The sequence below is a fragment of the Theobroma umbraticum genome, unplaced genomic scaffold, assembly GCF_002168275.2.
Source record: "Theobroma umbraticum cultivar Fairchild unplaced genomic scaffold, ASM216827v3 scaffold_44.0, whole genome shotgun sequence".
In the NCBI taxonomy this organism is placed as follows: Eukaryota; Viridiplantae; Streptophyta; class Magnoliopsida; order Malvales; family Malvaceae; genus Theobroma; species Theobroma umbraticum.
The window spans coordinates 9,951,654-9,977,872 of NW_018397255.1; the positions used below are offsets into that span (position 1 = coordinate 9,951,654).

The window sequence follows — 26,219 nt, forward strand, 5'->3', positions numbered from 1 at the left end:
TTTTTTTTTTTTATGTTTTTCTTTTGGGGGGGGTGGGGTGCGGGGAGGATCGGAACCTAATACTCATCTACGATTTTGTCTTTCTGTATTTGTTTCTCTCATTTCCTATGTTTCACAAAACTACTTTATGCTGAATAAATCTGAGTGAACTATTTCGTTGTTGCGGATAGATGAGTTTCATGATCAGATGAATACGGTTTTTCCAAATTGCTGGGGAGTATTAACGTTCAAGACAGAAAGTGAATTTACAGGTTTATCTTAGCAAGAACAGATTGATTTCAGATATCAATACAAAATTAAATTTTACTTGGATAAAAAAGATTTAGTTCAATCAGTTTCATGGGTCCTCAATTGCCTACTCCCTGCACCACCCCTATGGAAGAACCCCAATATACATCGATAGAGTCTGTTTAATTTTTTGTTATTGAAAACCGAGGGGCGATTGCATGAACGAGGAGATCATTCAGTTCATTTAGAAGGTGAAGTCATGCAAACATTCCTGAGATGGAAGTGCCTGGCAAATTTAGATGGAAAGCCGTTATGTATGGGAGCAGAGAAAGAGAGAGGAACTATAACAATGATCTCAATTATGGTAGTGATGATATTCCTACACCAACAACAATAAAAATCTGCTATTCTACAACATGCTACAAAAACAGAGACATCTCAGGAGCTGGAATGAAGTAGAGAATGCCTTCTCCAAACAGCTCAAACAATGATACCAATGTACGTCCAGAATTCAAGTCATCCTTCCAAATTTGATCAAGTATGGCTGACTTCTTCAAGACTTTACTATCTTTTCCAACTCTATTGCCTGATCTTTCATCATTAGGCATCTTTTCAGAAGTCGATGGCTGGTCCACATCAAGGTCACCTGATGGATGTGGAGCAGCTGTTTCCCCTTGCACGGAAGTTGGTGAGGATTTGGCTGAAGCCATGCCAATTGGGCCATCTGTTGCTATTTTCTTCAAGGCTGGTTCATGTTCCAAGGGCTCCATGCTTGCTTTTCGTTTATCTTAAACATTTTATAGAAAGCAAGAATGAAATTAGAATGTCACCTCAAGAAATACGATAAACACCGGATATCAAGCATTCCTAATTTTTGTGCTTAAAAGCGTTCGTTCAGGATTTTGAATGCAACAGAGACAAAAACAAAGCATGGGATCTAGCCATCTTGTGGAATCAGCACTTCCTAGTTGAATAACTTATCAATGACATCAATCAGAGAACATGTCGAGAGGCAAAAAAGGAACAAAGTCAAGCTAAATGAACAAGGCAGAAAGTTTTTCTTTATGGAACCACGAGTTCGCATCTTTCTTTTTGGGTCAGAAGCCTCATTTGTGTGTATCCAAGCATGTCAAAGGATTACATGGAGCTAAAAATGTTTTGTAGCCAGAAGCACATTTTATGGACGCCTGTAATTCCTCAAGCATTTTTTTCTCTAATCCTATTTACCGTGCATTGTTTGAGCCCTTCATCATAAGAATTCACACTACTTCTGGTGGTTAAACATCTCTAACTAGGAGCATCTTAGAACAAAGGAGCTCTTACTTGGCACTGCAGTGACAATTTTTTCTCTGGACTTCCAGACAGCATGGCCTGGAGGTGATGGCAAAGGTGGAAAGATCTTGAGGCGATCATATATGCATTGACCTGCTGCACGCTGGACAGTGCACAACTGTGTCAAAAATTTCTGTGTTCACTATTTAGCACCATACAAGGACAATACTCACCAGTAAGGCCCCATACACACGCCAAGCTTCATGTCTCTTCACCTCATTCTTTTGCTTCTCTAGTAGCAACTCTGGTTCAAGGAGTTGAAGATATGGCTCAAGATTTGGTAGAATAAGAAGGCGAACCTACTCGTCAAGTAAAATGTATCACAAATGAATAAAATTCCCAGAAATAGCAACAAGATGTTCAAAACTCAAACAGAAAACAGTTTGAAAGTAAATCCTGACAAGTCTATCACGAAAGGACTTGAAGACAGACAGTAGAAACTTTGCATAAAAAGCAACAGCCACCTTCACACAGAGATACATCAGTCATATTTCTTACTTCTTTATTCAAATTCAGGAAAAAGAGAAAAATATTTAACAAGTGTTGATTCTCAAGGCGGTCTGGGATAAGCAATAAGCATTTATGGGAAAAAGATTATGATCATCTTCTTTATGATCATCTTCTTTTCCATATTTTGTCAAGAATTACTACTTATATGTCATGGTTAATAATTTACAATTTGTTGATGGAGAGTAGCATTGACTATCTCCAAGTTGCTGGGAGAAAGTAAAGGACAGAGAAATATGAGGAAGGAATTCTTACAAAGATATTCAATTTTAATATTAGTTTCCAAAAACAGTAAAAATTTCACAGGGAAACGAACAATATTCCTCAATTAATTATTTATATTCCAATCTTGAGTATAACTTAAGAATTATAAAGAAGGGGAAAGTGAGGAAGGTGAAGAATGTGGAATCATTTCGCTTCTCTTCTTCCACTACTTTTACAATAAACTTTTAATAGAATTTAAATAGGTTCATAAGAAGTTATGCAAGAAAGAGGATACAAGAACACAAAGGTACACTTAACATGCACCAACAGTAAATGCAACATGTGATAAGAGAATATACCACATTGGGTCCTAGGGCTGCCAACCCTTGAATTGCGCCATAGTGCTGAGTCAATGCCCGTTTTGGGTCCAGAAGTGCACTGAGCAAAGTTTTGGTAAGACGCGTCTGAAGGGTATTATAAACATGCCCAAATCTGCAACAGTTTATGAAATCTAAATTCCATACGTAAGATTGACCCAAAAAAAAAAAAAAGAAAGAAGAAGAGAAAAAGTGGAATATCTGAATGGAAATTGATGCCAACATAGAAATGATATCTGTCTTTGTGAATAAGAAGCAGGAAAACATCAAAACTGAAACTGCTGTGATCACCAAATCGGATAAAAATGTCATCCAAATGAATTTAATGAGTTTAGGTCATCTAACAAAGGTCAAGTATCTAATTCACTCTTTTAACTATATGTAAAGACAGGCATGATTAATCCATCGTGTGACAAATTTCTTAAGAGGATCACATTTTGTAGTTAAAGCTGTAAAAGATTTACTTCTTGCACTAGAAAAAGGAATGGCGGAGGTAAGTTGACAAAAGGTTTTCAGATAATCCAATCTGGGTGCAGAGTTGTGTCAATGGCCCAAGGAATCAGGGCAACGATCAACCCACTGAAATTCAGCAATTGCCACAAGTACCTTCCTCAAACCTCAGTTTTACACAATTTGATATCACAGTTAAAGTCTAGAAAATATAAGTGGATTTTATCCAACATTGATTGAGAGAAATTTTAATTACAGCTAAAACATCAACGAGAAGATGACTGGAAGTCAAAAAAATTCCAACTCAAGACCTTTTCTTTAAATACAGAATAGAAAACACTTAAGAAGTGTCACCTTTTGCATATTGAAGCAACTAACTTTGCTGTAAAATCTCTAAGTTCCCAGTGGTTGTCAGCAATCCTGTTCCCTAACTTTTTTGAAACAAGGCAGGTCACTACAGATGGCATCAACTGGTGCAGCTGGCAAGACAAGAAAAAAAAAATGTTCCTTCTTAGTTTAGAATTAGTAAATCCTTGACAGAAAGTACTCCCCATAGAGCTATGCCAAGAGAATGATTCACTTAGAAAACCAGTAGGTGAATATAGGGGTGTGTTCCATTAGAAAGGAAGAGAATTAATCCAGTTAAATGCAGCATTGAATACCTGAAATTCTCGCAGAAGCACCTTTTAGATGTTATTTTATTCAGATTTTGATTAGCATATGAAATAAAATATAAAGAATGCTGTGATTACTAATTACCAATAAAACTGCTTGATCAGATAGGCTTACAAGAATGAGAAGACCTCTTCTTTCCCTTGGAAATTGAAAAGCTTTTCCCCACATTGATTCAGTAATTTGATTTTAAAATGTTTGGATATTTTTTATCTTTCTTCCCTTTTTTTTCTTGGGGGAGGTGGGTTTATTACAGAAGCCAGACAGATTCACAATTCCCAGTCTCTAGCACTCAGTGGTCATGACAAAGGGTGCCATTCATGTGGATTTGAATGTGATGCAGCTGCCTTCTTAAGGACTGACCAAGACAGAAGACACTTCTGCATCCACACTTACAAGTGCCACAATCACATAGCTCTTAGTCCATCCTGATGATCAACTTAGTAAACAGTAATTCCAATATATTTACCAATTTATATTGAATTAGATTCACAAATATATTTCCTATCAATACATAGATCCAATAGGACAAAGAGTAACTTACATAAGGTTCTATGTGTATGTGAGGATTCTGGAGAAGACTCCAAACAACACGCATCAAGGCAAAAAGAAGAGAATAATCATTCAAACCACGAGAAACCTGATATTATTGGAGAAATGAACAAACAAAATAAGCAAAAAACGTAAAAATTCTTTCATTCATTTTTTAAATCAATATTATTGTCTTAAATCCAAAATTATTACCTCATCAGCTATGAAGTAAGTAAAATAAGGAACTAGTGGATGAAGTCCTGAATCTGTAGCCAAACTCACTAATGCTTCTTTAAAAAGGGCTGAATCAGACTTTCTGACAGTAAGCTCCGTGATTTTATCGAAGTAGAGCTATGATAGAAAAAATATAGACCAAATAAATCATGGAAAAATATAAAACATATAATACAAAATAGTAATAGTAAATTATATACCTGAAGCTCCCTAGATAGTACATGCTTAACAGGTAATTTAATGTCAACCGGAAGTTCATCCTTTTGTTCATTAGTCTTGCCAACAGAAGAAGCAGCAATTACTACAGATAAAACAAGACCAACTGAATTATTAGCTCCCACACTTTGGCTAATAGAAACAACACAATTGAAAATCCTATCCAGTATAAATTTTCTCTAGCTCCTGAGAAATTCTGAGAAAGAATGGTCAAACAAACAAATTGATAGGAAAAATCACAGTATCTGATGATAACAGAAACAACTTCAGAAATTCATAGGCAACATACTACAAACATGCCAATAAGTGCTTGGTTTCTCAGAGATGAACACTAAAAAGTGATACATATATGGCAAAATGCTTGGCCATGACAGCTCATTAAGGGAAAAATAAATTAATATTTTGAATGGTCTATGCTGACAAACCAAGATTCCAGGAGTGCCAAATTAAAATTGTGAATAAAAACTACTGCTAATGCTCTGAATTTGAGACAGACCTCCCACAGGAATATTTTCTGGAATAGCAGGTTGAACTCCTTCGATAGCAAGCCAGTGGCAAACAACTGCAGTGTCAAGAGGTGCTTTTGGTAAAGGAGCTTCAATAACCTACAGGTTGGAAAAAAACATGAGACATCAGCAAGCACTCAACCCATTGCTCAAACAGCAACTAATATAGCCAGAGATTTCTTACATCTTTCAATTCCATATCCTTATCATCAATGTAAAACAAATCCCTATGCCCAACAGCCCTTTTGAACTGCAAAGGACCTCCAGATGCAAAGCCATACACTGGCTGAGGCAAGACAAAAACAGAGTGAGATTAAAGAAATACAAATTCTCTGAAGATTGCAAAAGATAATAACTAAATTATACATCAGAAGTAGTTCTATTCATCATCATATGCAGGTCTTTATATTCTCTATCACATCCAGTCGCCAACATAACAGCAAAATTTGATCCTACACATGTCTATGTTGAGATCACGCGACCTGGACAGAGAAAACTCATTCCATAACTATTTATGCTTCAAGCCAGGCCTCATCCTTATATGTTGACTGCAGTTAGCTATTAAATAGAAAATAACAATTTTCACCTTAATAGCACATTTCCATCAGAACTTGATGAGAGTGCACCACAGCATCAGCAACATTCCAATCAAAGCCAACACCAACTAAAAATGGAATCTTCAAATTTGACTGTGAAGATTATCCCAAAACACTAAACTCCGTCTAGTTCCACTTCTACCCTAGTCCAATGCAACTAGTTGCACGCATTCTTATACATGTTTTAAGGTTAAAAACGGGCATGTGGATACAAGCACGCAAAGCATACAAACACGAACAAGGAAATTCATAATAGCATATATACACACACTAAAAGGCACACTAAGTTGTAATGTGAAAGGCATAACTAACCTCAACGTTTCTTAAATTGAGTGCACAATCAACATCATCTGTAGTCATTGTAGTTCTCCTTGAGTGACGCATACATTTAATTGCCTCCTGGAAGTATATCAAAAAGGAATTATAGTTACAAAGCTTCATAATCTCAATCTTTGTTGAATTATGCTTTCTTCTACGCATTTAGAAAAAGAAAAGCAGCCTAACTCCGCCCCCCAAATCATATTTAAGCAACCTAATACCATCCAGAGTCAGGAAAAATTAGAACAGTATCATGTAAAAGAAGAATTGGTAAATAAAACCTACTAGATTTCGAAGAAGGAAAAGAACCTGCATAATCTCGCGCATGCGATATTCGACATCGGGAGCAAGAGAAAGCGCAGCATCGGCTGACAAATTATTTATGCCTATGCTTTGAGCAATCACCTCGATCGTCTCCTTCGCCACGATGCTCATTTTCTTTCTCTACTTTCTTCTTCTCTGATTTTAGAAGATCATTTTTTCATCCATTTGTTTCTTTTTGTTTATTGCCCCTTCCCTCTCCTTTGATTTGCAGTAGAGCGAGGTACCGGGCTCAGACTTGACACAGCTTCCGACTTCAGACTCGAGTGGATTTTGGAAAGAAAAAAGCGGTCGGGTTTAGCGGGTGACCCGAATTTTCATTTTTCAATTGGGCTATAGATCCTGGCGTTTTAAATTCGGGGCTATGCTCTTGGGCCCATTAAAAGTTTCTCCCGCCTAAATCCAAAACAAAGAGTGTTTATCATTAATAGTATATATGCATAGTCTGATCACATTCTTCTACTCAAAATAAATTTACTTTCAAATTCTTTTTCTTTTTTTTTCTCTTTTATTTTCGTTGTTGTTGTATTGCTTTAATCATTTTTATATTTTTAACTAATTTCATTAGTTTTAAGAATAATTTAAATTTAATGAGTGACTGAAATTGTATAAAATTGAACTCAAATTTATACGCGTGAAAATTGATATAAAGTGAAAATTTGGCAACAATAGGTTATTACACGTATTTATGACAAAAACATCAGGTCATGATATTTGAGTCACATGTTAGATGAATTGCACCTTTTGGTGCGCACTTTTTTATTTATTTCCAGACCCGGCAGTGTATCCATGTCTTTTTGCGATGATGCCTGCTACGTACCAAAAAGATTTGTCGCCACATATACATCGATTTTTGCAGGACTTTACTAATTAATTCAATTATTTCAAACCCAGGCTATAATTTAGCTCTTAATTACCACCAGGTTGAAGAGGTCATTCCTTTCAAGTGTCAAACCAGATCATCCTATGCAATTTTATTAGTAACTGTATCAGTCTAATCCTGGATAGGCATGTACATCGATCTCAACTTGCTGGGATCAAAGATACTAATGCTCTTATGCAATTCGTTTGAATATATACAAGGATGCTTGACCAAACTGTATACCAGGCCATTGAGCTAATGCTAATTCTATTTCTATATATGTGTGTTAAATTATGTGATGTTTTTGTTAATTTCCACTGGATATGGAATTCATCCTATACATGGGCTGGCTTATACTTTCAGGGTTGATCACTTGGGTAGTTCTTTCTACTTTCATGTCCCCACTTCGGTTCTTGATCCATTTATTCTACTGATTCAGAGCGCTTGCAGTTTGTACAGGATGGTTAGCTACCATAGTTAGCAAGGAAGGCTTGCCCGGACAATTTTCACTGGAATCCTCAAACTAGTCATGAGGATGGCTGGAGGTGGTGTTGATTAATTTTTATTATTTGGAGATTGTACCTTGGTTTTAAGGAGTCTTTCAACCCCTTGATACAAACATATATCCTCGTTCAAATGTCCAGCCTTCTTATTATTACCAGGTTTGACTTTAGGCAATCCAACTGGCAGTTGGGCTTGTGCTGTCACTATGGTTTGCTATTTATCACGTAGAGAGAGAGAGGGAGAGACGGAACCAACACTAGTGTTACTATTACTTGTGACATTCCATCAAGAAACTGTCATAATTATAAGCATCCAGATTCATGTAATTGCCTAATTGGCCTAAATTTCATCATCTTCGTCCTCTATTATTAATTTCACTCCATTCCAAATCGTAATTTTCAATTTGCTTTTTCACGTCAAAGAGAAATAGGCAAACCAATAATCAAGAGAAGATGTCAAGGACCACTTGTGCTCTGCTATTGCTTAAGATGCATGCAAGTATATCCATGGCCCGATCCTTCATATCTGCAAGCTCACTTTAGAATATTTGTATAATTGATGAAAATGCAGTGAGTGCTTGGCACATGCCAACTCTTTTTTTGTCAGCTTAAGATTTTAGTTCAGATTCCATATAATTGAATGAATAGTTTGCATCTCATGCCATAATTCTTCTGATATTTTGTAATCCTAAGATTGAATATATAAACCAACAATTCCCTTGTTGAAAAATGGAATTTAGTGCACAACCTGTTTCACCAATGCACATATACCTTGATATTTTTTTTCTGCACATTGAGATGGACAAACTTGATCAATCAATCAGGACCACTAGATGCAGTCCATTGCTGATCTGTCTGCTACATCAATGGTTGCTATTTGTCCCTGTCTTCCATGTCCCATATCATCTCATACCCCAAAACCTTATATCTTGGTTTAAGTCATAGTCCATACATAAAAAACCAGACAGATATATAGCTGCACTTTCTGTTAGCAAAAAACCCTAGTGGTCTTAAGGTCCAAACATAGCAAGTCATGATCACCGATTTCCATTATCACAAGCAACTGTAAGTTACTCCAATCTGCACTAAATGCTTCAAATCTTTGTTTCCACTTTAGCACAACAACACATGAGAAGATGTTTGGCATTTGATAAGTGACTAATGGACACGTTTTGGAAAAAAGTAGGAGTCCATGGAAGACGAGGGACAAGTGGCTGTCAACTTGTCCTAATAATCTCAAAACCTTTGCAGGATAATTATCTTACTCTGCTGTGCTTTGTAGAAGAAACGGTGCCCAAAGTAATTGACATGTTTTTCAGGATAACAAAATGAGCAGCTGAAATCCGAGAAGAGTCGCTAAAAGGGCAGGAGCAGTAACCAGAAAGCAACAGACATAACCCCAATAGCAAGAAAACTTTTCTTTGGCCAATCTGTTGCAAGCCATGTGCAAAAAGTGCAATAAAAGCCAAAAAAAAAAAAAACTGTGCAGTCCCCAAACCAATCTTTTCCATCTAATCTTTACTTTTTATCAGTTTCTATTATTTTGTGATTTGAAAGGACTAAGTCCAGCTCTAAAGAGCTGAAAACCCAGCAGGCTTTCTATCTTAATTACAGCTAACAAATGTATTATTGCAATACTAAATAGATTAGAGCTTTATTAAGTGTTATCTAGTGAAGCCTGGCCTCCTCGAACAACCGACTGAAGAATGTCACAGACATTTTTCAGCTTTATTTTTCTTTTCTCGGAACCAATGATGATTCAAGGAATCTCTAGTGGTTGTCAATATAAATGGAGACAGCACACTTGAGAATTCTATTCATTGGATTTGATGAACTGAGAATTGAGATGGGTGTCACTGGCGAGCTGGTTAGAAGCGTCTTCTCTAGGAACAGGTCCTTTGGGACTCAGGACACCAGCGTAAGTTTTCAACCTTTTTCTTCAAACCTTGTATGCAGTGAATTTTTCTAGTAGTTAGTGTCTGCTTAGTCTTCTAGCTGTGAATACTTGAAAGTTTTCAAGTGTTAAATTCATCTGGCATCTTCTTGTCTTGATCCAATCAGGCAAAAAGTAATGTGAACGATAAGAAAAGATGGAGTTCAGTCAGATCATACCTCTGCGGCGATGAATTTAATTCAGTCCTGGCAGAGGAAGATTCAACATCAGTTAAGAGCTCGGAAGCGACAGTTACACAGCCTGTTCCAGAAGGCTTAAGGGACAAAGGAGAAATCCAGAGTGATGAGCCAGATATAACAGAGGACAAGCATAACTCAATTTGGAAACTGTTCCATGAGGAAGACGCAGCTATCGTTATTCAGTCAGCATTTAGACACTTTCTGGTTGATTTCCTGCCAAATTCATCAATTGACATCTCTTCTTTTAAAAACAACATAACTTCATTCAGGAAGTTTGTTATCCCTGGCATGCTTGAGTAACATGGCAAATAAATCTAAGTTAGAAGTGAAAATAATTGTTCATGCGGAAGTTCCTGTCTATCTACCTTACTGAGTTTGACAGTCTAAAATTCCCTGTTATTTTGGTTCTTGAATGCTAGGCTAGGCGTCAAAACAAAGAAACCAAAGCAAAGGATGATAAACAAGAGCCTCCCCAAGGGAATGAAAGCCCAAGTAGGGAGTCTATCGGTACATCAATTGAAGTTCAAACTGGAAATTCTGTGGAAGTTTTCTCAGCTCAAGAAGAAAGGAAGGTAGTACATCACCGAATGCAACATAAACCCAGAGCTCAGGTTTTAAAGATAAAGGTAAGCAAACAGCAACGCACACTTCTTTTGCAAATTCCACGAGTTCAATGGATGATATTAATATTCAAATACACAGTGCTGCTTACCCAAGTTTCAAGAATGGTGTTCTAATCCCAACAATTGGGATTTTGCTTAATCCCTGTTTGTTTTACAACCTGAAATAACAGGAAGACTGGGATGACAGCACGGTGAGCAGTACATTTCGAAAATGAGGATTCAGACAAACTGGAAGCAATGACCAGGCGTGGAGAGCCTCTGGCCTATGCTTTTTCGCAACAGGTAAAGCTAGCATATTTGGCCACGGAAGGAAAGAGTAGCACAATTAAGCTGAACTAGTCTAACTTTATCCATCTGTTTTATAGCTGCGAATCTGCTCAAAGAAAAAACAGCAAAACTTGAAGGCATGGAAGAGAACATGAGCTGGAGCTGGCTAGAACGGTGGATGGCAACCCGTGTTCTGAAAGCTCATTTGTTGAAAACAATTGGAGCAAGCAATTTGAACCGATGGACAGCAATGAAAGTTTGTTGTCAGGAAGAATTATAGATGTAGCAGGTGAAGAGAAAGAAAGTTGCGGATCTAATGAAGTATCAGTCCACCTAGAAAGCTTATCGGTGACAACTCCCAAGGAAAAAGATGGCAACAGTCCAACAAAGATCACGCTTAGAGCTGCAAGAGGCATATCGAGGCGGAAAACTGGACCAAGCTATCAGCTATCTAAAACATCTGGCCAGGTTGGACGCTAATAGCTGTGTGTTTACTTTCTGGTTTCTATCAGTTAACTTGATTATAATATTGCTGCAGGTAAACAAGAAAGATGGTTCAAGGGAGAGTGAGAAATATAGAAAGCACAACAGCAAGCAGTTAGGTGCTCAGAAAGAAATCAATTGCAACGAAGCTTCTGCTCAACTGTCGCTGAATCCTTTAACCTCTTGACCTTTCGGTTTTTAATCCGTTTAAGAGAGAAATTAGTTAATCCGAGTGCTAAGACCTACTCTGTTTTATATGGCTTCGACATAATGGTTGGGTTCCCCTGTAAATGCTGTCACAAAACCATTGTTTATTCTGTAAATTCCATGAGTATTAAGTACCAACCAATAAAAGCCCCTTTAATATATAGCTGAATTTGCACATTGCATGTGTTCCATATTCATGGTGACAATGAGTGACACCTACATCTACTCAATCTCCCCACGGAAGCTTAACGCAAGGGTGCATTTAACCTACAGCTCCTACTAAAGCATGGATCATCGGTTTCAAATGCAAATTTAAAGCATATATCATCTGTATCAATCACAGCGCCGAAATGCCCATAATAAGCTTCAATTCCGTTTATCATCTCTACGAAAGTAAATTAACTACACATCTATTAATGACACATTCACCACTTACAAATCTAAACATACACCTTATGTGAGCAATCCCATACTTTAGGCTTCTTAACAGCATTCACTATAAGCAAACCATATCTCTCTTCTAACATTTAAACATCCCATTCAAGCAGAAGCAATTCCAAAACCCTATATCTTATCAATATCTTCATCTTCAAACTCAATATAGTCATCACCACCTCCTTCATCCTCCTCATCAATAATGCCTTCATTGAGACGAGTGTTCTCTGGAAGCTCGCCATATGCTTTCAAGAGCCTTGCTTCATCGGGCATGTACTTTAGGATCACGTCAGCCTTGTCATCCTGATAGTCACGAAGCCCAACAAGAATTATATCACCAGCAGCAATCCAAACCTTCTTGTGCATCTTTCCACGGATATGGCAAAGGCGCTTAGTGCCATCAATGCACATGGCTTCACATCGGCCATTGCCTAGCATGCGAAGCACTTGGGCATACTCTTGCCCATCTTCCTTGAATACAAGTTCACGCTTCTCATCATCCGCTTCATTCTTTCCTCTCTTCCTATTCTTTCCTCCCTTTCCCTTGTTCTTTGGCATGGTTTCTTCTTCTCCCTCTGTTGTGCCTAAGAAAAAACCAGCTATTTTACAGTTGCCCAAAAGCTAGCGACGGAATGAAAATGAAATTATTTCAATAACAGAATTTCACCACATTAAAACAGAAAAAGCGTATATACGCAAAAATAAACATAAACATACCGCGAAGTAAGATGGATATTAACAGGAAAATTATCAGGCGAAAAACAAATTAGAAATTCAATAATTCTCATCTCATGATCAAATTTGCTAGGGTATAATCATCCATTGACTAATTATATACATAATTATTATATGATCAAGAAAGTAAACAGCTCAATCATAACCCTGAACGCTGAAATTTGGGAAAACAGAAAAAAAAAAAAGTAATTTCATCAAGATCAATTTTGCTGTAAGGCTAAAGCAATTAATTGACGCAAAATTGAAGCAAATAATAAGCGAGAAATTAATCAAAGATGATGAACAGATATAAAAAAACAAAAGAGTAAACAACAGATAAAAAATTAGGGAAAAACAATACCTTTTTGCTTAGAGAGGCGAGGCGAAGATAAGAGAAGTTTATAGAAATGAATCCGATTCGTCCACAAGTTTCCCCAGACCCTAGCTTCAAATTTACCACAAAGAAAAGTTGGGTGGTAATTCACGCCGGGCCGAGTTCTGTCAAAACAGGCTCCACTCTTTCTTTGGTCCAATCTATATTGTGGGCTTTTATTTTATTCTTTCTATGTCATGTGAATTTCAGGTAAATATTTATTTTTAAATAATATTATTATTTAAAAATATAAATGTTTTTAAAATATAAAATTTGAAATATAAATAATTTAAAAATTATTAAATAATATTTAAATTTTTTTAAAAAATATTTTTTAATAAATTAAATTATTTATTTACAAATTAAATAAATCTTACTAATATTTATAATACAAAATATTTACAATGATAATTTAAACATAAATTATCAAATTAGTTCAATTTTTTCAATAATTTTTTTTCTAAAATCTGTATTTATATATATTAAATACATTATTATTCGTATTTATTTTTAGTTTATTATCTATTAATCTGTATTCATGCATATAATCTGTTTATTACCCACCAATCCGTCTAAGATACTTTAATGGTTTGAAATTATTTGTTTCTCCAAGAATATAAGTTACGAAATTAAAGCTAAATTTGTAATGGGAAGTGAATAAATTATAAATTACTTTTTAAAAATTATAATAAAGTCTAATAGTTTCAAATAAAATAACATTAGAAAATTCTCTCAGCTACACTCACACAAAAATTTTTTTATTTTTAAAAACATATAATTCCATTTAATGACAAATATATGTATCCTTTTATTTAAACAATTGAGTTTAAATCTTTTAAAAAACATTAATTGATTGACTTATCTATATTTTTTAATTATTTTAAATCGTAATATTTGTAAGATAATATAAAAAAGGAGCGAAATATTTAATCTGCAACATATAATAATTGCATTTCCTTGTTTCCCTTTTTTTCTTATCTCCTGTATTCATCATCATTGACTATTTTATACAATTCTTTCAAGCATATCACTTACAAATATTTTTACTATAATATTACAATCTTTAATATAATATAATATACTTAAGGTCAACAAAAAATTTATATCAAATAACAAATAAAATTTTCACACATAGAAATCTCTCTCTCTCTCTCTCTCTCTTTTAAATTTCCAATTCATGATTTATTCACTTAAACAAACAAAATATTATATTGATATTATTTAACAGTTTGATGAGAAATAAATAAATAAGAACCAAACAATAGCGTTCCATTTCCATAACGACCTTCTAAGAAGAAATAAGAAGAGTGTATAATTAAGGATTTCTTAGTTTATAATTAAATAACAAGCAAAATGTCTTGTCATAAAAAAAAAAAAACCAGAAGAAGAAGAAGAAAATGTTAGTGGATGAACAGGTTAGCTCGCTCTAAGAATCAAGATGCTATTGTGAAACTGCTTGCTCTTAATTTATTATCCAATCAAATACCAACAAGACCATCGTGCTTTATTTGGCACATAGTCCCTACCACAGTATTCAATCACTCCCACTCCCACCAAAAAACAGGGAATGTAAAATACAAACCTGACATCATGTTGCCCAACTCAAACAAGTAAAATTCCAATTGCTCAAATATCAAATAAATGGTAAAGTCTATTCACAAAATTGATTATATGTGGAAGGAAACATAAAATTATGTATCAGTCCCTATGACATATATCCCTGGCCCAGGAAATTCCGACTGGATAAGATCTGTGTATCTTTGTTTTCATGGTGGGGACTTTTTTGACAGGGGACTCTACATCATTTTCCTCTGAGTTTACTGTTGGTTTCTCACTCACGGCTGACTCATTGGTTTCGGCAAGGAATTGGAGTCCCTGAAATTTATCCTCGGACCATTTAATTGGAGAGAGGAAATAGAACTGCTGTAAAGAATTATAGGATTGACTTCACATACCTTGACTGATTTCTCCTCAAATTTCACGGCTGAATCAATTGCAAGCTTTGCACCAACATCCTGCCAATGAGCAAGAAATAACTAAATAAATATCTCAGGATGGAAGAGTATAACAAGTCAATGGGCATATAGATGGCACCCAGAGCAAAAATGTACAATCTGAATCCATACTACTGTCTTACACGATGTGACATGTGATAACTGGAAAGGGATACAGGACATGCGGTGCTACATACTAAAATTCTATCAGTATTCTCAAAATCTAAGATTATGACACTCAAGAATCAATTGCAAGCTTTGCACCAACATCCTGCGAATGAGCAAGAAATAACTAAATAAATATCTCAGGATGGAAGAGTATAACAAGTCAATGGGCATATAGATGGCACCTAGAGCAAAAATGTACAATCTGAATCCATACTACTGTCTTACACGATGTGACATGTGATAACTGGAAAGGGATACAGGACATGCGGTGCTACATACTAAAATTCTATCAGTATTCTCAAAATCTAAGATTATGACACTCAAGATTAGCCTAAAACATAATGAAAAAGAAACACATTAACAGGTACAAGGTGAATTGAGAAGTGTCAATAAGCTATTAAAAAACATGTTCAGACCAACAATTAGCTATAGGTTACAAATCAAGTTTTTCCACAACTAGACCATGCAATTGAGGGATCAAATAAGACAAATGGAGGAACAATAAAAAAAATCAAATCCAGCTCCCTCCAATGCACACATATTTTATTCAAAATAATCTTCATGTATCTACTCTTCATTTTGGCACGTTGAATGCATCTGTCTCTGACATGGACAGAAGTACAATAGTGATATAAAAATGGATTCCTAGTATCTGATTTCATAGAACATAACGATCAAAATATGGCATACACAGATTATCTAACCTGAAAAAAGTGTTAGTATTTAGCCCCAATAAACAACAATTTTTATGTATCCCCTCTGTATTTTAGTGCATCTGTTTCCAATTTGTATATATGATACTGATATGGAAATGGGTTCCTAGCATCATTACTTTGTCAAGCATAATGCATACATATCAAAATGAATACTGTATACAAATTATCTAACCTGAAAAAGTTTAGCATTCACTCCATCTTTTACTCCTTCAGCGAATTGGCATAGATACCAAAGACCTGAATTAGCTACATCCTGCATGGCAGAGAGGAACAGATCAAACAATTTATCACTTCAACACAACTTCATAATTTAGAGTATAATAAGAATCACAGTATCAGAAATAACCTGTTTGCTTTCAAGAAGCTCAATTTTTCCTTCCTGTTGGGTTCATTAACAAATGAAGTATCAACTAAGTTGCAAATAACAATTCTGGCAGACCTGATGATTAACCATGAGAAAATAAACACAACTCACCAATCCAGCTACCATTTGATGAATCATTTCAACATTAGAACCAATCTGAGAAAGGTTTGACTTCATCTCATCAACCTGCATGCAAGTAATACTTCATGTAATTATGAGCAGGATCTACACTTTCTTGTTTTCTTTTCTCATAAAGAGAATAAGCAGCCCAAAGGCAAGATGGAAGAATAGACGCCAAGTTGGCAGAAGATTTAGAATGCTGCACCACCCATAAAATATATGGTATAATTTCATTTTGTTTGCAAAAACTATAGACATAACAACAATGCGCATGCATCAATTAACATAAACTCCCAAACCAGTTTCCTTAATTTCCAACTATCTCTCCTTATGGACACAATACCAAGAGAAAGAAATAATAAAGTAGATAGATAGTTAGAAAAGAGAGAGTCTGATTTCAAACTCTATGCAAAGAATCTAAATTCTGAAAGTCACAATGAAAATATTTATTAGAGTTGGAAACCCCTAATTTTTTATATCTACATGTGAGATAAAGGACAGCTAAATCCTAGGGCAGTTTTCCTCTATTAGTTATTTTTAATAAGCTTTTAAAAATTGATGAAAGTCAATCTTTGGATAGTTTTTTTTCAATGTGATAGAAAGGAGAGAAAGATAAACAACCACACTACTTACACGCCACAAACTATTTCTTGTTAAAGTAAAATACATGAAAGCTTTGAAAATCATCTTATCATCTGTAAAAGCAAAGGAGAAAAGCACATGGATATAACTCAAGCTAAAATGCAAGGAGAAGGGACAAAGGTTTATTTCCTCAAAATGCAGATTGTGAATCTAAAAAAGGTTTCTTGGAACTTAATTTAATTCCCCACCATATTAGGTAGCAATATCTAATATGATCTAAGGAAGTGGAAGTGGAATGACATTTGACCCTCTATTGGTATCCACTGTCCCTATGAGTAGACATCATTCCCACTACAAAATTATGCTAAAACATGATCTTGCTCAAAACAAAAGTAGTGTTCACTACATTATTTGTGATGAGCTGAGATGTTTCTTTCTGCTCCTCCAATTTCCAATCCAAGCTTTCCAACCTCTTCGTTAGATGTCTCTTTGTTGACTGCATGATTGAAGTAACAACACTATCAAATACTGAAAAGTGTGTCAAACAGAGAATTGCTATAAGGATTGGTGTAATTACATAACAGGAACACCAATCTTACTTACATTTAATGTTTGAGATACATTATCTAACTGTTTTGACACGACTGTAACAGCATCTGCCATATTTTGCTTTGTCACAAACATTACATCAGAAAACGACAAGCCCTACACAATAAATGATATAAATAATACATCAGAAATGTACACATGTTAAGAGTGCAAATCAAAACAGCTTAGACAAAAAATGCATTTCATATTTTGATTCATCAACAAAACTTATTAACCTTCCACCACATGTAACAATATCCTAATGCTCCAAGTGCAGCAGCTGGCACAAGATAAGAAGCAATACCGCCTGTGCGCACTAGAAAAAAGAGTGAGAGCCCATAGGCATATGACTCCTCTAATAAACAAAAATCTTGAACTTCAATTTCTTCACAGAGCAGTATAAATTTATCCCCAAATATAATCAAAAAAATCTAGAGTGAGACCAAGAAACCGAAAGATTTAATAGATAATGTTTACCATTCAACTATTGTAAAATTAAATAAAGAAGACCAGCAGCATCTAAATTGAGAAGGAGCAAAAGAGGAAGTAGAAATAGATAATTTAAATTACTTAGAGCTCAAAATGACTAAATAAATAACATTAAAAATGAAATAGAAGCACATACCGCCAGAGTCTGAATTGCCATTAAGGATGGTTACCGGATTGGACGCTGTCAAATCCTTGAGCTCTTGTGCTAATTGTTTAATCTAAAAGTATCAAAAGAAAAAGCATAGACATGGTTAAATACAAGCATAAAGAGGACAATTAACATAAATCACTCCCACCCCAAAAACCAAAAGGGAAAGAAAAAGGTTGTAAAATTTCATCGGCATTTCACTCTAACATGGTTTAACAAGTTCTATATACATTTGGCACTTGAAAAATGGTCTTAACGCCGAGAATTTCGATACTTACTGCAAACAAAAAAGTTAAAAATTCGATGCAGTTTTGACTGAAAAAAAGACAAGGAAAATTGGGAGTACCTGAGCAGCAAGAAGCGTGTGATCGTATTTATAAGGAGAGAACTCGACTTCATCGACGCCCTTTAGTAATTCCTGAAGCTGTGAAATGAGTTCAGATAAACGCCCACTCCTCAAAATAATTGAGCCAGTCAAGCCTAATACCAAAATTTAAGAAACCGAGCTTCAAAAAGATCGGAAATGTAAAGTAAAAGTAATTCAAAGGAAGACGCGATTAGACTATAAAGAAAGAAAGAAAGAAACCTGCGCCCATGAGAATTAGAACTTTGGAGGTTTGGACACCTGCCTGCAACGCCATCTTTTCTTTTCTTTGTTCGGTGTCTGAACCAAAGAGGGTGGGGAAGAAAGGAAAGAGGGCGGCCTTCCTGCCTTGTTAAATGTTCGGGAAAAACTCAGAAAACAAAGATTAGTAGAAGTTTAAATCTGTATTCTCGAAAATACCCTTATGATCAAATTAAAATTACAAGTTTGAGTGACTACAAAAGCAACCTTACGATTTTGATATTTTGGCAGTCAACTAAAACGAAACAAAGTGAAGAAAAGACTCAGGGGTAATTCAGGCATTTTATAACAGAGAATAATGTCTACGTTACCTGGCAGCAGCAAGAAAGCCCACCCTTCCACGTCTTCATTTTATCCTGCCAATAAAAACAACGCACTACAACCAAAAATTTCGGGGGAAAAAAAAAAACCAAAATTTCCCCCGCCATGGCGCACCTTACTTTCCTCTTCTTCTTAATCTCGTCTCTCTTCCTATCTTCACAAGCTAATCTTCATCTTCAGCCATTAAGAAACCAAGAAGAATCGTTTACGTCAATCCTTGTTTCTCAACAGGGCCTTGATTTCATCAAGGACTTGCTCATCAACAAAGCGATATCTTCAATCATCCCTTTGCAGCTGCCTGCCACCATTGAGAAATCTGCGAGAATCCCCTTTTTGGGCAATGTTCATATGGTTATTTCCAATGTTACTATTTACAAAATCGATGTTTTGTCGTCTTATGTTAAGCCTGGGAATACTGGGATTGCAATTGTTGCCTCTGGGACTACTTGCAACTTGACCATGAATTGGCATTATTCTTATAGTTCTTGGCTTCTTCCCATTGAAATTTCTGATGGAGGAAGGGCTTCTGTTCAGGTTTTTTTTTTTTCTTGGAGTTGTTATATTCTTTATCTTTAGCTAACTGGTTGGTCAGCTTATCTACCAGCTTCTCAATTTTTTTTTTCGAAACATTTTTTAGATTTTGTAAAGAGCTGATAAACAAGTTTAATAAAAATTCTAGATAGACGAAAGATGAAAATTTCAATTTTACAGCACTTTTCACTGTAGCTCTAGCCTGGCCAAACGGGCACTAGAATTTTTTTTTTCCTTTAACTTGACTTTGCTGGTGATTGGTATGTGTGCTTTGGCTTTTTGGGTAAAATATATGCAGCTTTTTAAGTTTTGAGCTTATGCAAGTGGGTTTCATTTCTTATGCTAGAAAAGAGCTGTGTTTTGCTTGTTCATTTGCTAATTCATTACTTTGACTTTTGTTGACCTAGGAGGGAGATTGTGTACCTTATGGGATAAAGTTGATGGGTTTATTGTATTTGACTTCATTTACATGGTGTTTTTGCTTGCAAATTTGATTCTAATTTCATGCAGAGCGCTACATACAATTCAAGTATGAACTTTATCGTTTCTGCAATGTGTTGTGCCAATTAAGGACCCGATTTTGTTGAGGTCTACTCTTGGCTGTTGAGTGTTAGGTTTGTAGCTTAATTTTCTAGGTATGGTTGTTATTGCATGCTTCTTTCTTTCTCTTGCTTGCAAAAATGGGCTGCCTATGGATAGCAACCATGCATGAGTTCAATATGCCAGTGTTACTTTTGTGTGTTCTGAATTTGTGCTTGTTTGCTCATTTGTAATGTGCTCTTTAACAAAGGGAATCTGATGACTGATGCTTCTGGGTAAGGTTGAAGGCATGGAAGTGGGGCTTACGCTAGGGTTGGAGAACCATGAAGGAACTCTGAAGCTGTCCCTCATGGACTGTGGTTGTTATGTGAAAGAAATCACCATAAAATTGGATGGAGGTGCTTCTTGGCTTTATCAAGGGTATGTTTTTTTTTTTTTTCAATCAATTGACTAATTTTGTCTTAATGATATTTGAGGTTTGTTTTCTGGTGAGATAATCTATCACACCCTAACCCCAAGGGTCTAGGTTGTGGCAACACCACACGCCCATGAGGTGAGCCCATGAGCAGGTAAGGCTAAAATGGTTTATTTCAAAATACTATTTATTCTAAATAATACCTCAAAGTTTCATCAAAGGCAAGTTAAAGTTTTGAAATATTCTATAACGAAACTATCAAAACCACCATCCATAATAACCATAATAATAAAGTCGAAATGTTTAAGTGTAATGCATAATAATGAAGTCCTTGCTAAGGCTCACTGTTCCCAAGCAATCTCGAATGCTCATTCCTTGATATTTGTAACAGTGTTAATGAAAGTGTGAGCTGAACAACCCAGCAAGTAACAAGATCTAACTAGCTGGACCAAGCATAAGAAAACAATAGTTAAAATCACCATTTGCAGTTCACGATATTTAATGAACAAATCACAATTAAATTATTTGGAAACAATACAATTTATAAACATTTCACAATAATCATTTTCATTCTCTTTTGGCTCTATCAAAATACACATTTACTATCGACAATCCTCAATTCTCAAGAACAATTTTTAACGGTCTAGATCAAAGGTTTTATACACCAGTTTAACCCCTGCCAACATGCATCCTAGGAAACAATACTAATTGGTGAGAATGTTATTGAGAATGTTTATGTAATCTCATAGGATTTGGAGAACTTTTTTGTTGTTTCTTAAGATGCATCAAGGATGGTAGTGTATTTGGTGGCCATTTGGAAAAGGGCCAAGTGGTAGTATATAAGCCATCCTAATTGGTGAAGGCTCTGCCCTTAGGTCAGAACATCCACAAAGCTTTTATGGTGGTGGAGCAAAACATCATCAGGAAGAACAACAATTGAGGGTTCTTTATTTCTTGATCTTACCTATTTGCTTCTCTTGGTTTTGCTTTATAGTAGAAGGAATGAAAGTCATGGTACTTGGAAAATGTTTCCACTTGGTTTACTTCGGAAAATTTTACCAGAGAAGGAGCTTTCAGAGCACTTTAGAGTCCTACATCCTCAGAGCACTTTTCTCCTGGATTTCCTTTTTGCCTTATTTTAAAAATTATTTTATTTGTATATTAGATTTTATACCTAAGACTTCACTGTGAGTTTTTCCTTTTCTCTTTTGTTGCAGTTGCACATATTATCCATCTATTCAGATCTTCTGATGAACTGCGACTTTAGATTAGTGAATGTGATGGAACTGCATTTCATGATTCATGTAGCTAAGTGTCTGGTTGATCTGCACCGTGAGCAGTGTTTAAAAGGACTGATCTTCTGTATCATTTCAACATTGATAAGTTGTTGCTTTTCCTTTTGTTAGAACAAAAAAGAAAAGGCTGATGGTGCTGATTTTACTATCTTCATCAAATTTCTTCCATGAGAAAATAATTAACTTTCCATTGCCTTGCCATTTTGGGTAATTTTTTCATCGCACAGTATGGTCAATGTTATGTTTTATGGTGATTCAATGCTATTTTTTTCATTTTTCAGGATGATTAATGCATTTGAGGAGCAAATAGGATCTGCGGTTGAAAATGCTATTACAAATAAACTTAAATATGGAATCTTAAAGCTTGATTCATTTCTGCGATCTCTTCCAAAGGAAATTCCTGTGGACGATAATGCTTCTTTGAATGTATCTTTTGTGGAGAATCCTCTATTGAGCAGTTCTTTCATTGAATTTGACATCAATGGGTTATTCACAGCAAAGGAAAAGGTTCAAATTCCCAAACACTACCGCCAGACCTGGCAACCTTCTGTTTTCTGCAGCGATCAGTCTAAAATGCTTGGGATTTCATTAGATGAAGCTGTATTCAACTCTGCGTCAGCATTATACTATGATGTAAGTTGGAAAACTATGTAGAACTACTGAAGTATGGTGTGTAGATCATTTAAGTGGTAAAATAATGAACAATGATTAGCTGCATCATGTCTGCTTTGTCTTCATGATAATTGGTAGTTACCATAGAAATGAAGTTATTCAGGTTAGGCACTATGGCTTTATACCAAGACATTTGAGATAGAATTATTAAATACCTAATCTAATTTGTTGATTTCTGATTGCATTGAGTTCTCTAACTTATTATAGCAACAACGAGCAAATTGGAGTACAAGTTGGCATAGATAAATATGTCTTTCAAGTTTATGGTATTGGGCGGACTCACGCTCACTTCCTAAAATATTTTAGTTTTTATACTATTTATCTAAGGTTTAAGGTAGTTAATATACTAATGAAGCCATTATTTTTTTTACAATTTTATAAGGAGTGAGGTCAAAGACTCCAAGTAAAAGTGATTTATCAAAAAGTAATTTATGTATTATTATATATATACTACAAGGAAAGACAAATTTTTTTTTTTATATTTTAAGATTTTATTAAAAAAGTCAAAACCTAAAATATTCTTTCTATCTAGAAATTCAAGTCCTTTTCCTTCCCAATCCTTGGTTGTGTTTTTCACTCTCTCAAATCAACTCATCTAGGCTTCAATTGCAAGTAATTTTCAACTCAAATTAAGTTTTTATATACTTCATGTCTAAATATTTTTTGTTTAATTTGATAATTTGGGCTCATAATTATAATCTAGTTAATAAAAAATAGTATTGCAGGTCAAATAATATCTTGAAATTATGAGTCTTTCTTTTTTTGATTTATTTTGTAGATATATTATTTGATTATTTGATTTTTGTATTTAACTTTATGTGGTATGTGGATGCTTATATTTAGTTTTGATCAATGAATAGAAAATTGTCTTGTTGTTAGTTACTGAATTTGATAATTTATCATGTAAGATCATATTTTATTTTATTCTAATATTTTAATTTATGCTAATGAGTAGTAATTTTTAACAAGTTTTATGATTTTAAATAAATAAGCCACGAAAAAAATATTTTAAAAGAAAAGAAATTGTCTCACAAGGCTCAATTCTTGAGCAACAATGACAAAATTCTACTAATGATGGTACTCAACAATATTCTTATAAGCAAAGTCGTGTTGAATTTGATCTAAGTACTTTCCCAGCAGATCTTGGATCTAGGAAAAAATTTTTGAGTATCATCCTAATTACACCACTTAGAAAAATTCTTGGGTCTGTCCCTGTTTATGGTCATTAGTCTCCCCCACCCCCTACCCCTCTTTCTTTGTCTCTTTGCAAGTGTGACTGTCCATCAATCCATCTCTTGTATTATATTATTGTTAAGTTGAAGGTTTTCTACCTGTGGTCAGGCAGAATTTATGGAATGGATTGTGGATAAAGTGCCGGATCAAGCTCTTCTAAATACTGCTGGATGGAGATTTATTATTCCCCAACTGTACAAGAAATACCCAAATGATGATATGAATTTGAACATTTCTCTGTCTTCTCCACCATTGATAAGGATTTCTGGGCATAATATTGGTGCTACCGTTTATGCAGACGTGATAATTGATGTGGTTGAAGCTGGTCAAGTAATACCGGTTGCATGCATTTCATTGGTAAGTTTCTTGATTAAAATGTTATGGTTTGAAATTTCTTAATTTTCTCATTGAACCTATGTTTCTCTTCCTCCTGTTTAACAAAAAACGCAACCCTCTCTAAGCACCCCTGCCTCTGCCTGCTTCCAAAGAAGAAAACAAAAGGAAGAAAAATATTTTACGTGGGAAACATAAAAACTTTCAATCATTATAATGGACGAGAACAGCAAAAGCAAGTTGCCTGGAGGGCAGCCCAGTGATATATCTCAAGTATGGATGTCATTGAATTGGGTTTATTACATTCTGCCTCTTATGACTTAAGAAATTGTTTGCTTTTGCGGTTATATTGATATATAAAATAGTTTTCCATGAATTTGATTTGGATAGCAAACCATTGAAATTTTTACCATACATCAATAGTCGACTTGTTCTTTATTTGATAGGTTAAGTTTGCAACCCTGGGAAAGTGGTTTTGATGTTTTAGTCACTGCACAGCCTTGAAGATGCTAGGTTTTTGAGTTGCATTATTGTGTTTCCTTTTCCTTCTTCACAGGTTTATCCATTTGTACATGGTTTCTTCTCTAGATTTGTTTAATTGAAAAGCTTGCAAATTAGAAATGGGAAACTGCTGTATGAGATATTATATCCATTTTTGTGACCAATGTTGCTGCATTTGTTATGACAGGAGATCCATGGCTCAGGTTCCGTTAAAATTGTGGGAAATAACCTTGGTGGGAGCGTGAAGTTGGATGACTTGGTAATGTCATTGAAGTGGAGCCAAATTGGCAATCTTCGAATGTATCTGATACAGGTTGTTGTGATATTAGTATTTGATCAAATTAACATCATCATGCATGGTCGTTGGTAAAAGGTCTAATGTATCTTTACTTGTTGCAGCCGGTGATGTGGACACTCGTCCAGACTGTTGTCATACCATATGCAAATTCATATCTCGGAAAAGGTTTCCCTTTGCCCATCATTCATGGTTTCACCCTTCTGAATGCTGAAATTACTCTCTCAAGTTCAAAAGTCACGGTTTGCAGTGATGTGGCATATTCAGAATCACACAATCTTAATCAGCTTGGAATCTACTTTGAATAGATTATTCGTTCATATTATGCAACCTTGAGATGTCCTCAAAATGGGTTACAGGGAAGGAAACCAATTGTTAATTTCCCACTCTTGTACAGTTTTATTTCAGATGCTACTCTTCAGTCAACAGAATGCTCGAAGGATGATAAAACTCATCGAATGTACAAATATATTACCAAAGGCGCAGCTCAATTTGTATTACATTTTGTTTTATAATTTGCAAATCATATGCACAAGATGTTGATTGTCTCTATTCGATAAATTAATCAGATGAATTCAGGAACATCGACGCATGACTGGAAAATATACTTGAGACCCTTGATGAGGTTAACATGCTCCATAATATCCTTCTGCAAGGAAGTTGGTTAGGCTTTGGTACCTGGGTTGGAACTTATTACATAGATACATCTCATAACATCGAATCAAGAAACACGTAATTGAAAATTGTCTGCATGCGTGTTCATAATTTTCATTAATACAACATGGCAATTACTACTATTAAATTGCGGATTTATATAGATTGATATGATAATATCTTAACAATGTACTAGTTCCTGTTTCCTCTTTCTGGTATTTCCTTGTTACCTCAGTGTGTGGATCTGTTAGTTTGTTTCAAATAGCTACAAACTTCAATCTTGGCAGCTTATTTTTGTTGTCCACTTTGTTTTTCTGTTTCCATCTCGTCAAGCACTGTTGTGTATTTTTACTTTCACAATAGCAGAACTGATATCAACATACAAGGTTCTTAAATGTGAAGTTATAAGAAGTCCGAGTTATTGCAGTATTTTTGTGCCTGCTTCTCTATACTTTCTGGACATGCAATTGTCCATATGACATTCGGATTAATGTGTGTGCATATATATATATATATATATAAATGTGATAAATAGGAGTACAA

The 26,219-nt window shown here is 35.1% G+C and overlaps 5 protein-coding genes across 9 annotated transcripts; 2 read left to right on the forward strand and 3 right to left on the reverse strand.

Moving 5' to 3' along the window:
• Positions 1–566: 566 nt before the first annotated feature.
• TAFII59 (TATA BOX ASSOCIATED FACTOR II 59) lies at positions 567–6,786 on the reverse strand. Its single transcript, XM_021418967.2, has 12 exons — positions 6,481–6,786; positions 6,166–6,252; positions 5,442–5,543; positions 5,248–5,356; positions 4,736–4,836; positions 4,515–4,652; positions 4,315–4,410; positions 3,453–3,577; positions 2,631–2,763; positions 1,734–1,859; positions 1,552–1,663; positions 567–1,015 (listed from the first exon to the last, which is right to left on the reverse strand). The coding sequence occupies exons 1-12, from the start codon at positions 6,604–6,606 to the stop codon at positions 648–650; spliced, it is 1,623 nt and encodes a 540-aa protein (XP_021274642.1). The 5' UTR covers positions 6,607–6,786; the 3' UTR covers positions 567–647.
• Positions 6,787–9,167: 2,381 nt separating this feature from the next.
• Positions 9,168–11,729, forward strand: IQD33 (IQ-domain 33). Its single transcript, XM_021418733.2, is given in 9 exon segments — positions 9,168–9,775; positions 9,919–10,194; positions 10,410–10,616; positions 10,784–10,824; positions 10,826–10,895; positions 10,979–11,003; positions 11,006–11,071; positions 11,074–11,348; positions 11,419–11,729. Coding segments are annotated over 9 exon segments (1,221 nt in total). The 5' UTR covers positions 9,168–9,646; the 3' UTR covers positions 11,551–11,729.
• A 139-nt stretch (positions 11,730–11,868) lies between these two features.
• Positions 11,869–13,228, reverse strand: LOC110409405 (eukaryotic translation initiation factor 1A-like). Of its 2 annotated transcripts, none has more exons than XM_021418735.1 (2): positions 13,081–13,228; positions 11,869–12,589 (listed from the first exon to the last, which is right to left on the reverse strand). In XM_021418735.1, the coding sequence occupies exon 2, from the start codon at positions 12,561–12,563 to the stop codon at positions 12,135–12,137; it is 429 nt and encodes a 142-aa protein (XP_021274410.1). In that variant the 5' UTR covers positions 12,564–12,589; positions 13,081–13,228; the 3' UTR covers positions 11,869–12,134. The 2 variants fall into 2 exon arrangements, with proteins under 2 accessions (XP_021274410.1, XP_021274409.1); XM_021418734.2 differs by having other exon boundaries at positions 11,869–12,626; positions 13,081–13,220.
• Positions 13,229–14,534: 1,306 nt separating this feature from the next.
• On the reverse strand, positions 14,535–19,002 carry LOC110408911 (golgin family A protein (DUF1664)). 3 transcript variants are annotated; one of them, XM_021418050.1, is made up of 11 exons: positions 18,848–19,002; positions 18,608–18,741; positions 18,250–18,331; positions 17,861–17,931; positions 17,640–17,741; positions 17,443–17,532; positions 16,446–16,520; positions 16,317–16,349; positions 16,143–16,223; positions 15,048–15,107; positions 14,535–14,967 (listed from the first exon to the last, which is right to left on the reverse strand). In XM_021418050.1, exons 1-11 carry the CDS (start codon positions 18,900–18,902, stop codon positions 14,791–14,793), a joined length of 960 nt encoding a protein of 319 aa, XP_021273725.1. In that variant the 5' UTR covers positions 18,903–19,002; the 3' UTR covers positions 14,535–14,790. The 3 variants fall into 3 exon arrangements, with proteins under 3 accessions (XP_021273725.1, XP_021273724.1, XP_089638518.1); XM_021418049.1 differs by having other exon boundaries at positions 17,861–17,940; XM_089782392.1 differs by lacking the exons at positions 14,535–14,967; positions 15,048–15,107 and adding an exon at positions 15,127–15,357 and having other exon boundaries at positions 17,861–17,940.
• A 243-nt stretch (positions 19,003–19,245) lies between these two features.
• Positions 19,246–25,614, forward strand: LOC110409442 (lipid-binding serum glycoprotein family protein). Of its 2 annotated transcripts, XM_021418786.2 has the most exons (7): positions 19,246–19,741; positions 20,559–20,698; positions 22,100–22,195; positions 22,270–22,621; positions 24,002–24,250; positions 24,915–25,040; positions 25,127–25,614. In XM_021418786.2, exons 1-7 carry the CDS (start codon positions 19,313–19,315, stop codon positions 25,328–25,330), a joined length of 1,596 nt encoding a protein of 531 aa, XP_021274461.1. In that variant the 5' UTR covers positions 19,246–19,312; the 3' UTR covers positions 25,331–25,614. The 2 variants fall into 2 exon arrangements, with proteins under 2 accessions (XP_021274461.1, XP_021274462.1); XM_021418787.2 differs by lacking the exon at positions 22,100–22,195 and having other exon boundaries at positions 19,248–19,741.
• Positions 25,615–26,219: the final 605 nt, after the last annotated feature.

What these genes read in the sequence shown, in the direction of transcription:
- TAFII59 (XM_021418967.2), bottom strand. Translation starts at nt 6,606, where the DNA reads ATGAGCATCGTGGCGAAGGAGACGATCGAGGTGATTGCTCAAAGCATA. An exon ending in CTTACTTCATAGCTGATGAG is followed by an intron (nt 4,411 to 4,514) that starts GTAATAATTTTG and finishes CAATAATATCAG; the next exon opens with GTTTCTCGTGGTTTGAATGA. An exon ending in AATTGTCACTGCAGTGCCAA is followed by an intron (nt 1,016 to 1,551) that starts GTAAGAGCTCCT and finishes AAAATGTTTAAG; the next exon opens with ATAAACGAAAAGCAAGCATG.
- LOC110409405 (XM_021418735.1), bottom strand. Translation starts at nt 12,563, where the DNA reads ATGCCAAAGAACAAGGGAAAGGGAGGAAAGAATAGGAAGAGAGGAAAG.
- LOC110408911 (XM_021418049.1), bottom strand. Translation starts at nt 18,902, where the DNA reads ATGGCGTTGCAGGCAGGTGTCCAAACCTCCAAAGTTCTAATTCTCATG. An exon ending in ACACGCTTCTTGCTGCTCAG is followed by an intron (nt 18,332 to 18,607) that starts GTACTCCCAATT and finishes TGATACTTTTAG; the next exon opens with ATTAAACAATTAGCACAAGA. An exon ending in TGGCAATTCAGACTCTGGCG is followed by an intron (nt 17,941 to 18,249) that starts GTATGTGCTTCT and finishes TCTTTTTTCTAG; the next exon opens with TGCGCACAGGCGGTATTGCT.
- LOC110409442 (XM_021418786.2), top strand. Translation starts at nt 19,313, where the DNA reads ATGGCGCACCTTACTTTCCTCTTCTTCTTAATCTCGTCTCTCTTCCTA. An exon ending in GCTTCTTGGCTTTATCAAGG is followed by an intron (nt 20,699 to 22,099) that starts GTATGTTTTTTT and finishes TCCTTTTGTTAG; the next exon opens with AACAAAAAAGAAAAGGCTGA. An exon ending in TTCGAATGTATCTGATACAG is followed by an intron (nt 25,041 to 25,126) that starts GTTGTTGTGATA and finishes TACTTGTTGCAG; the next exon opens with CCGGTGATGTGGACACTCGT.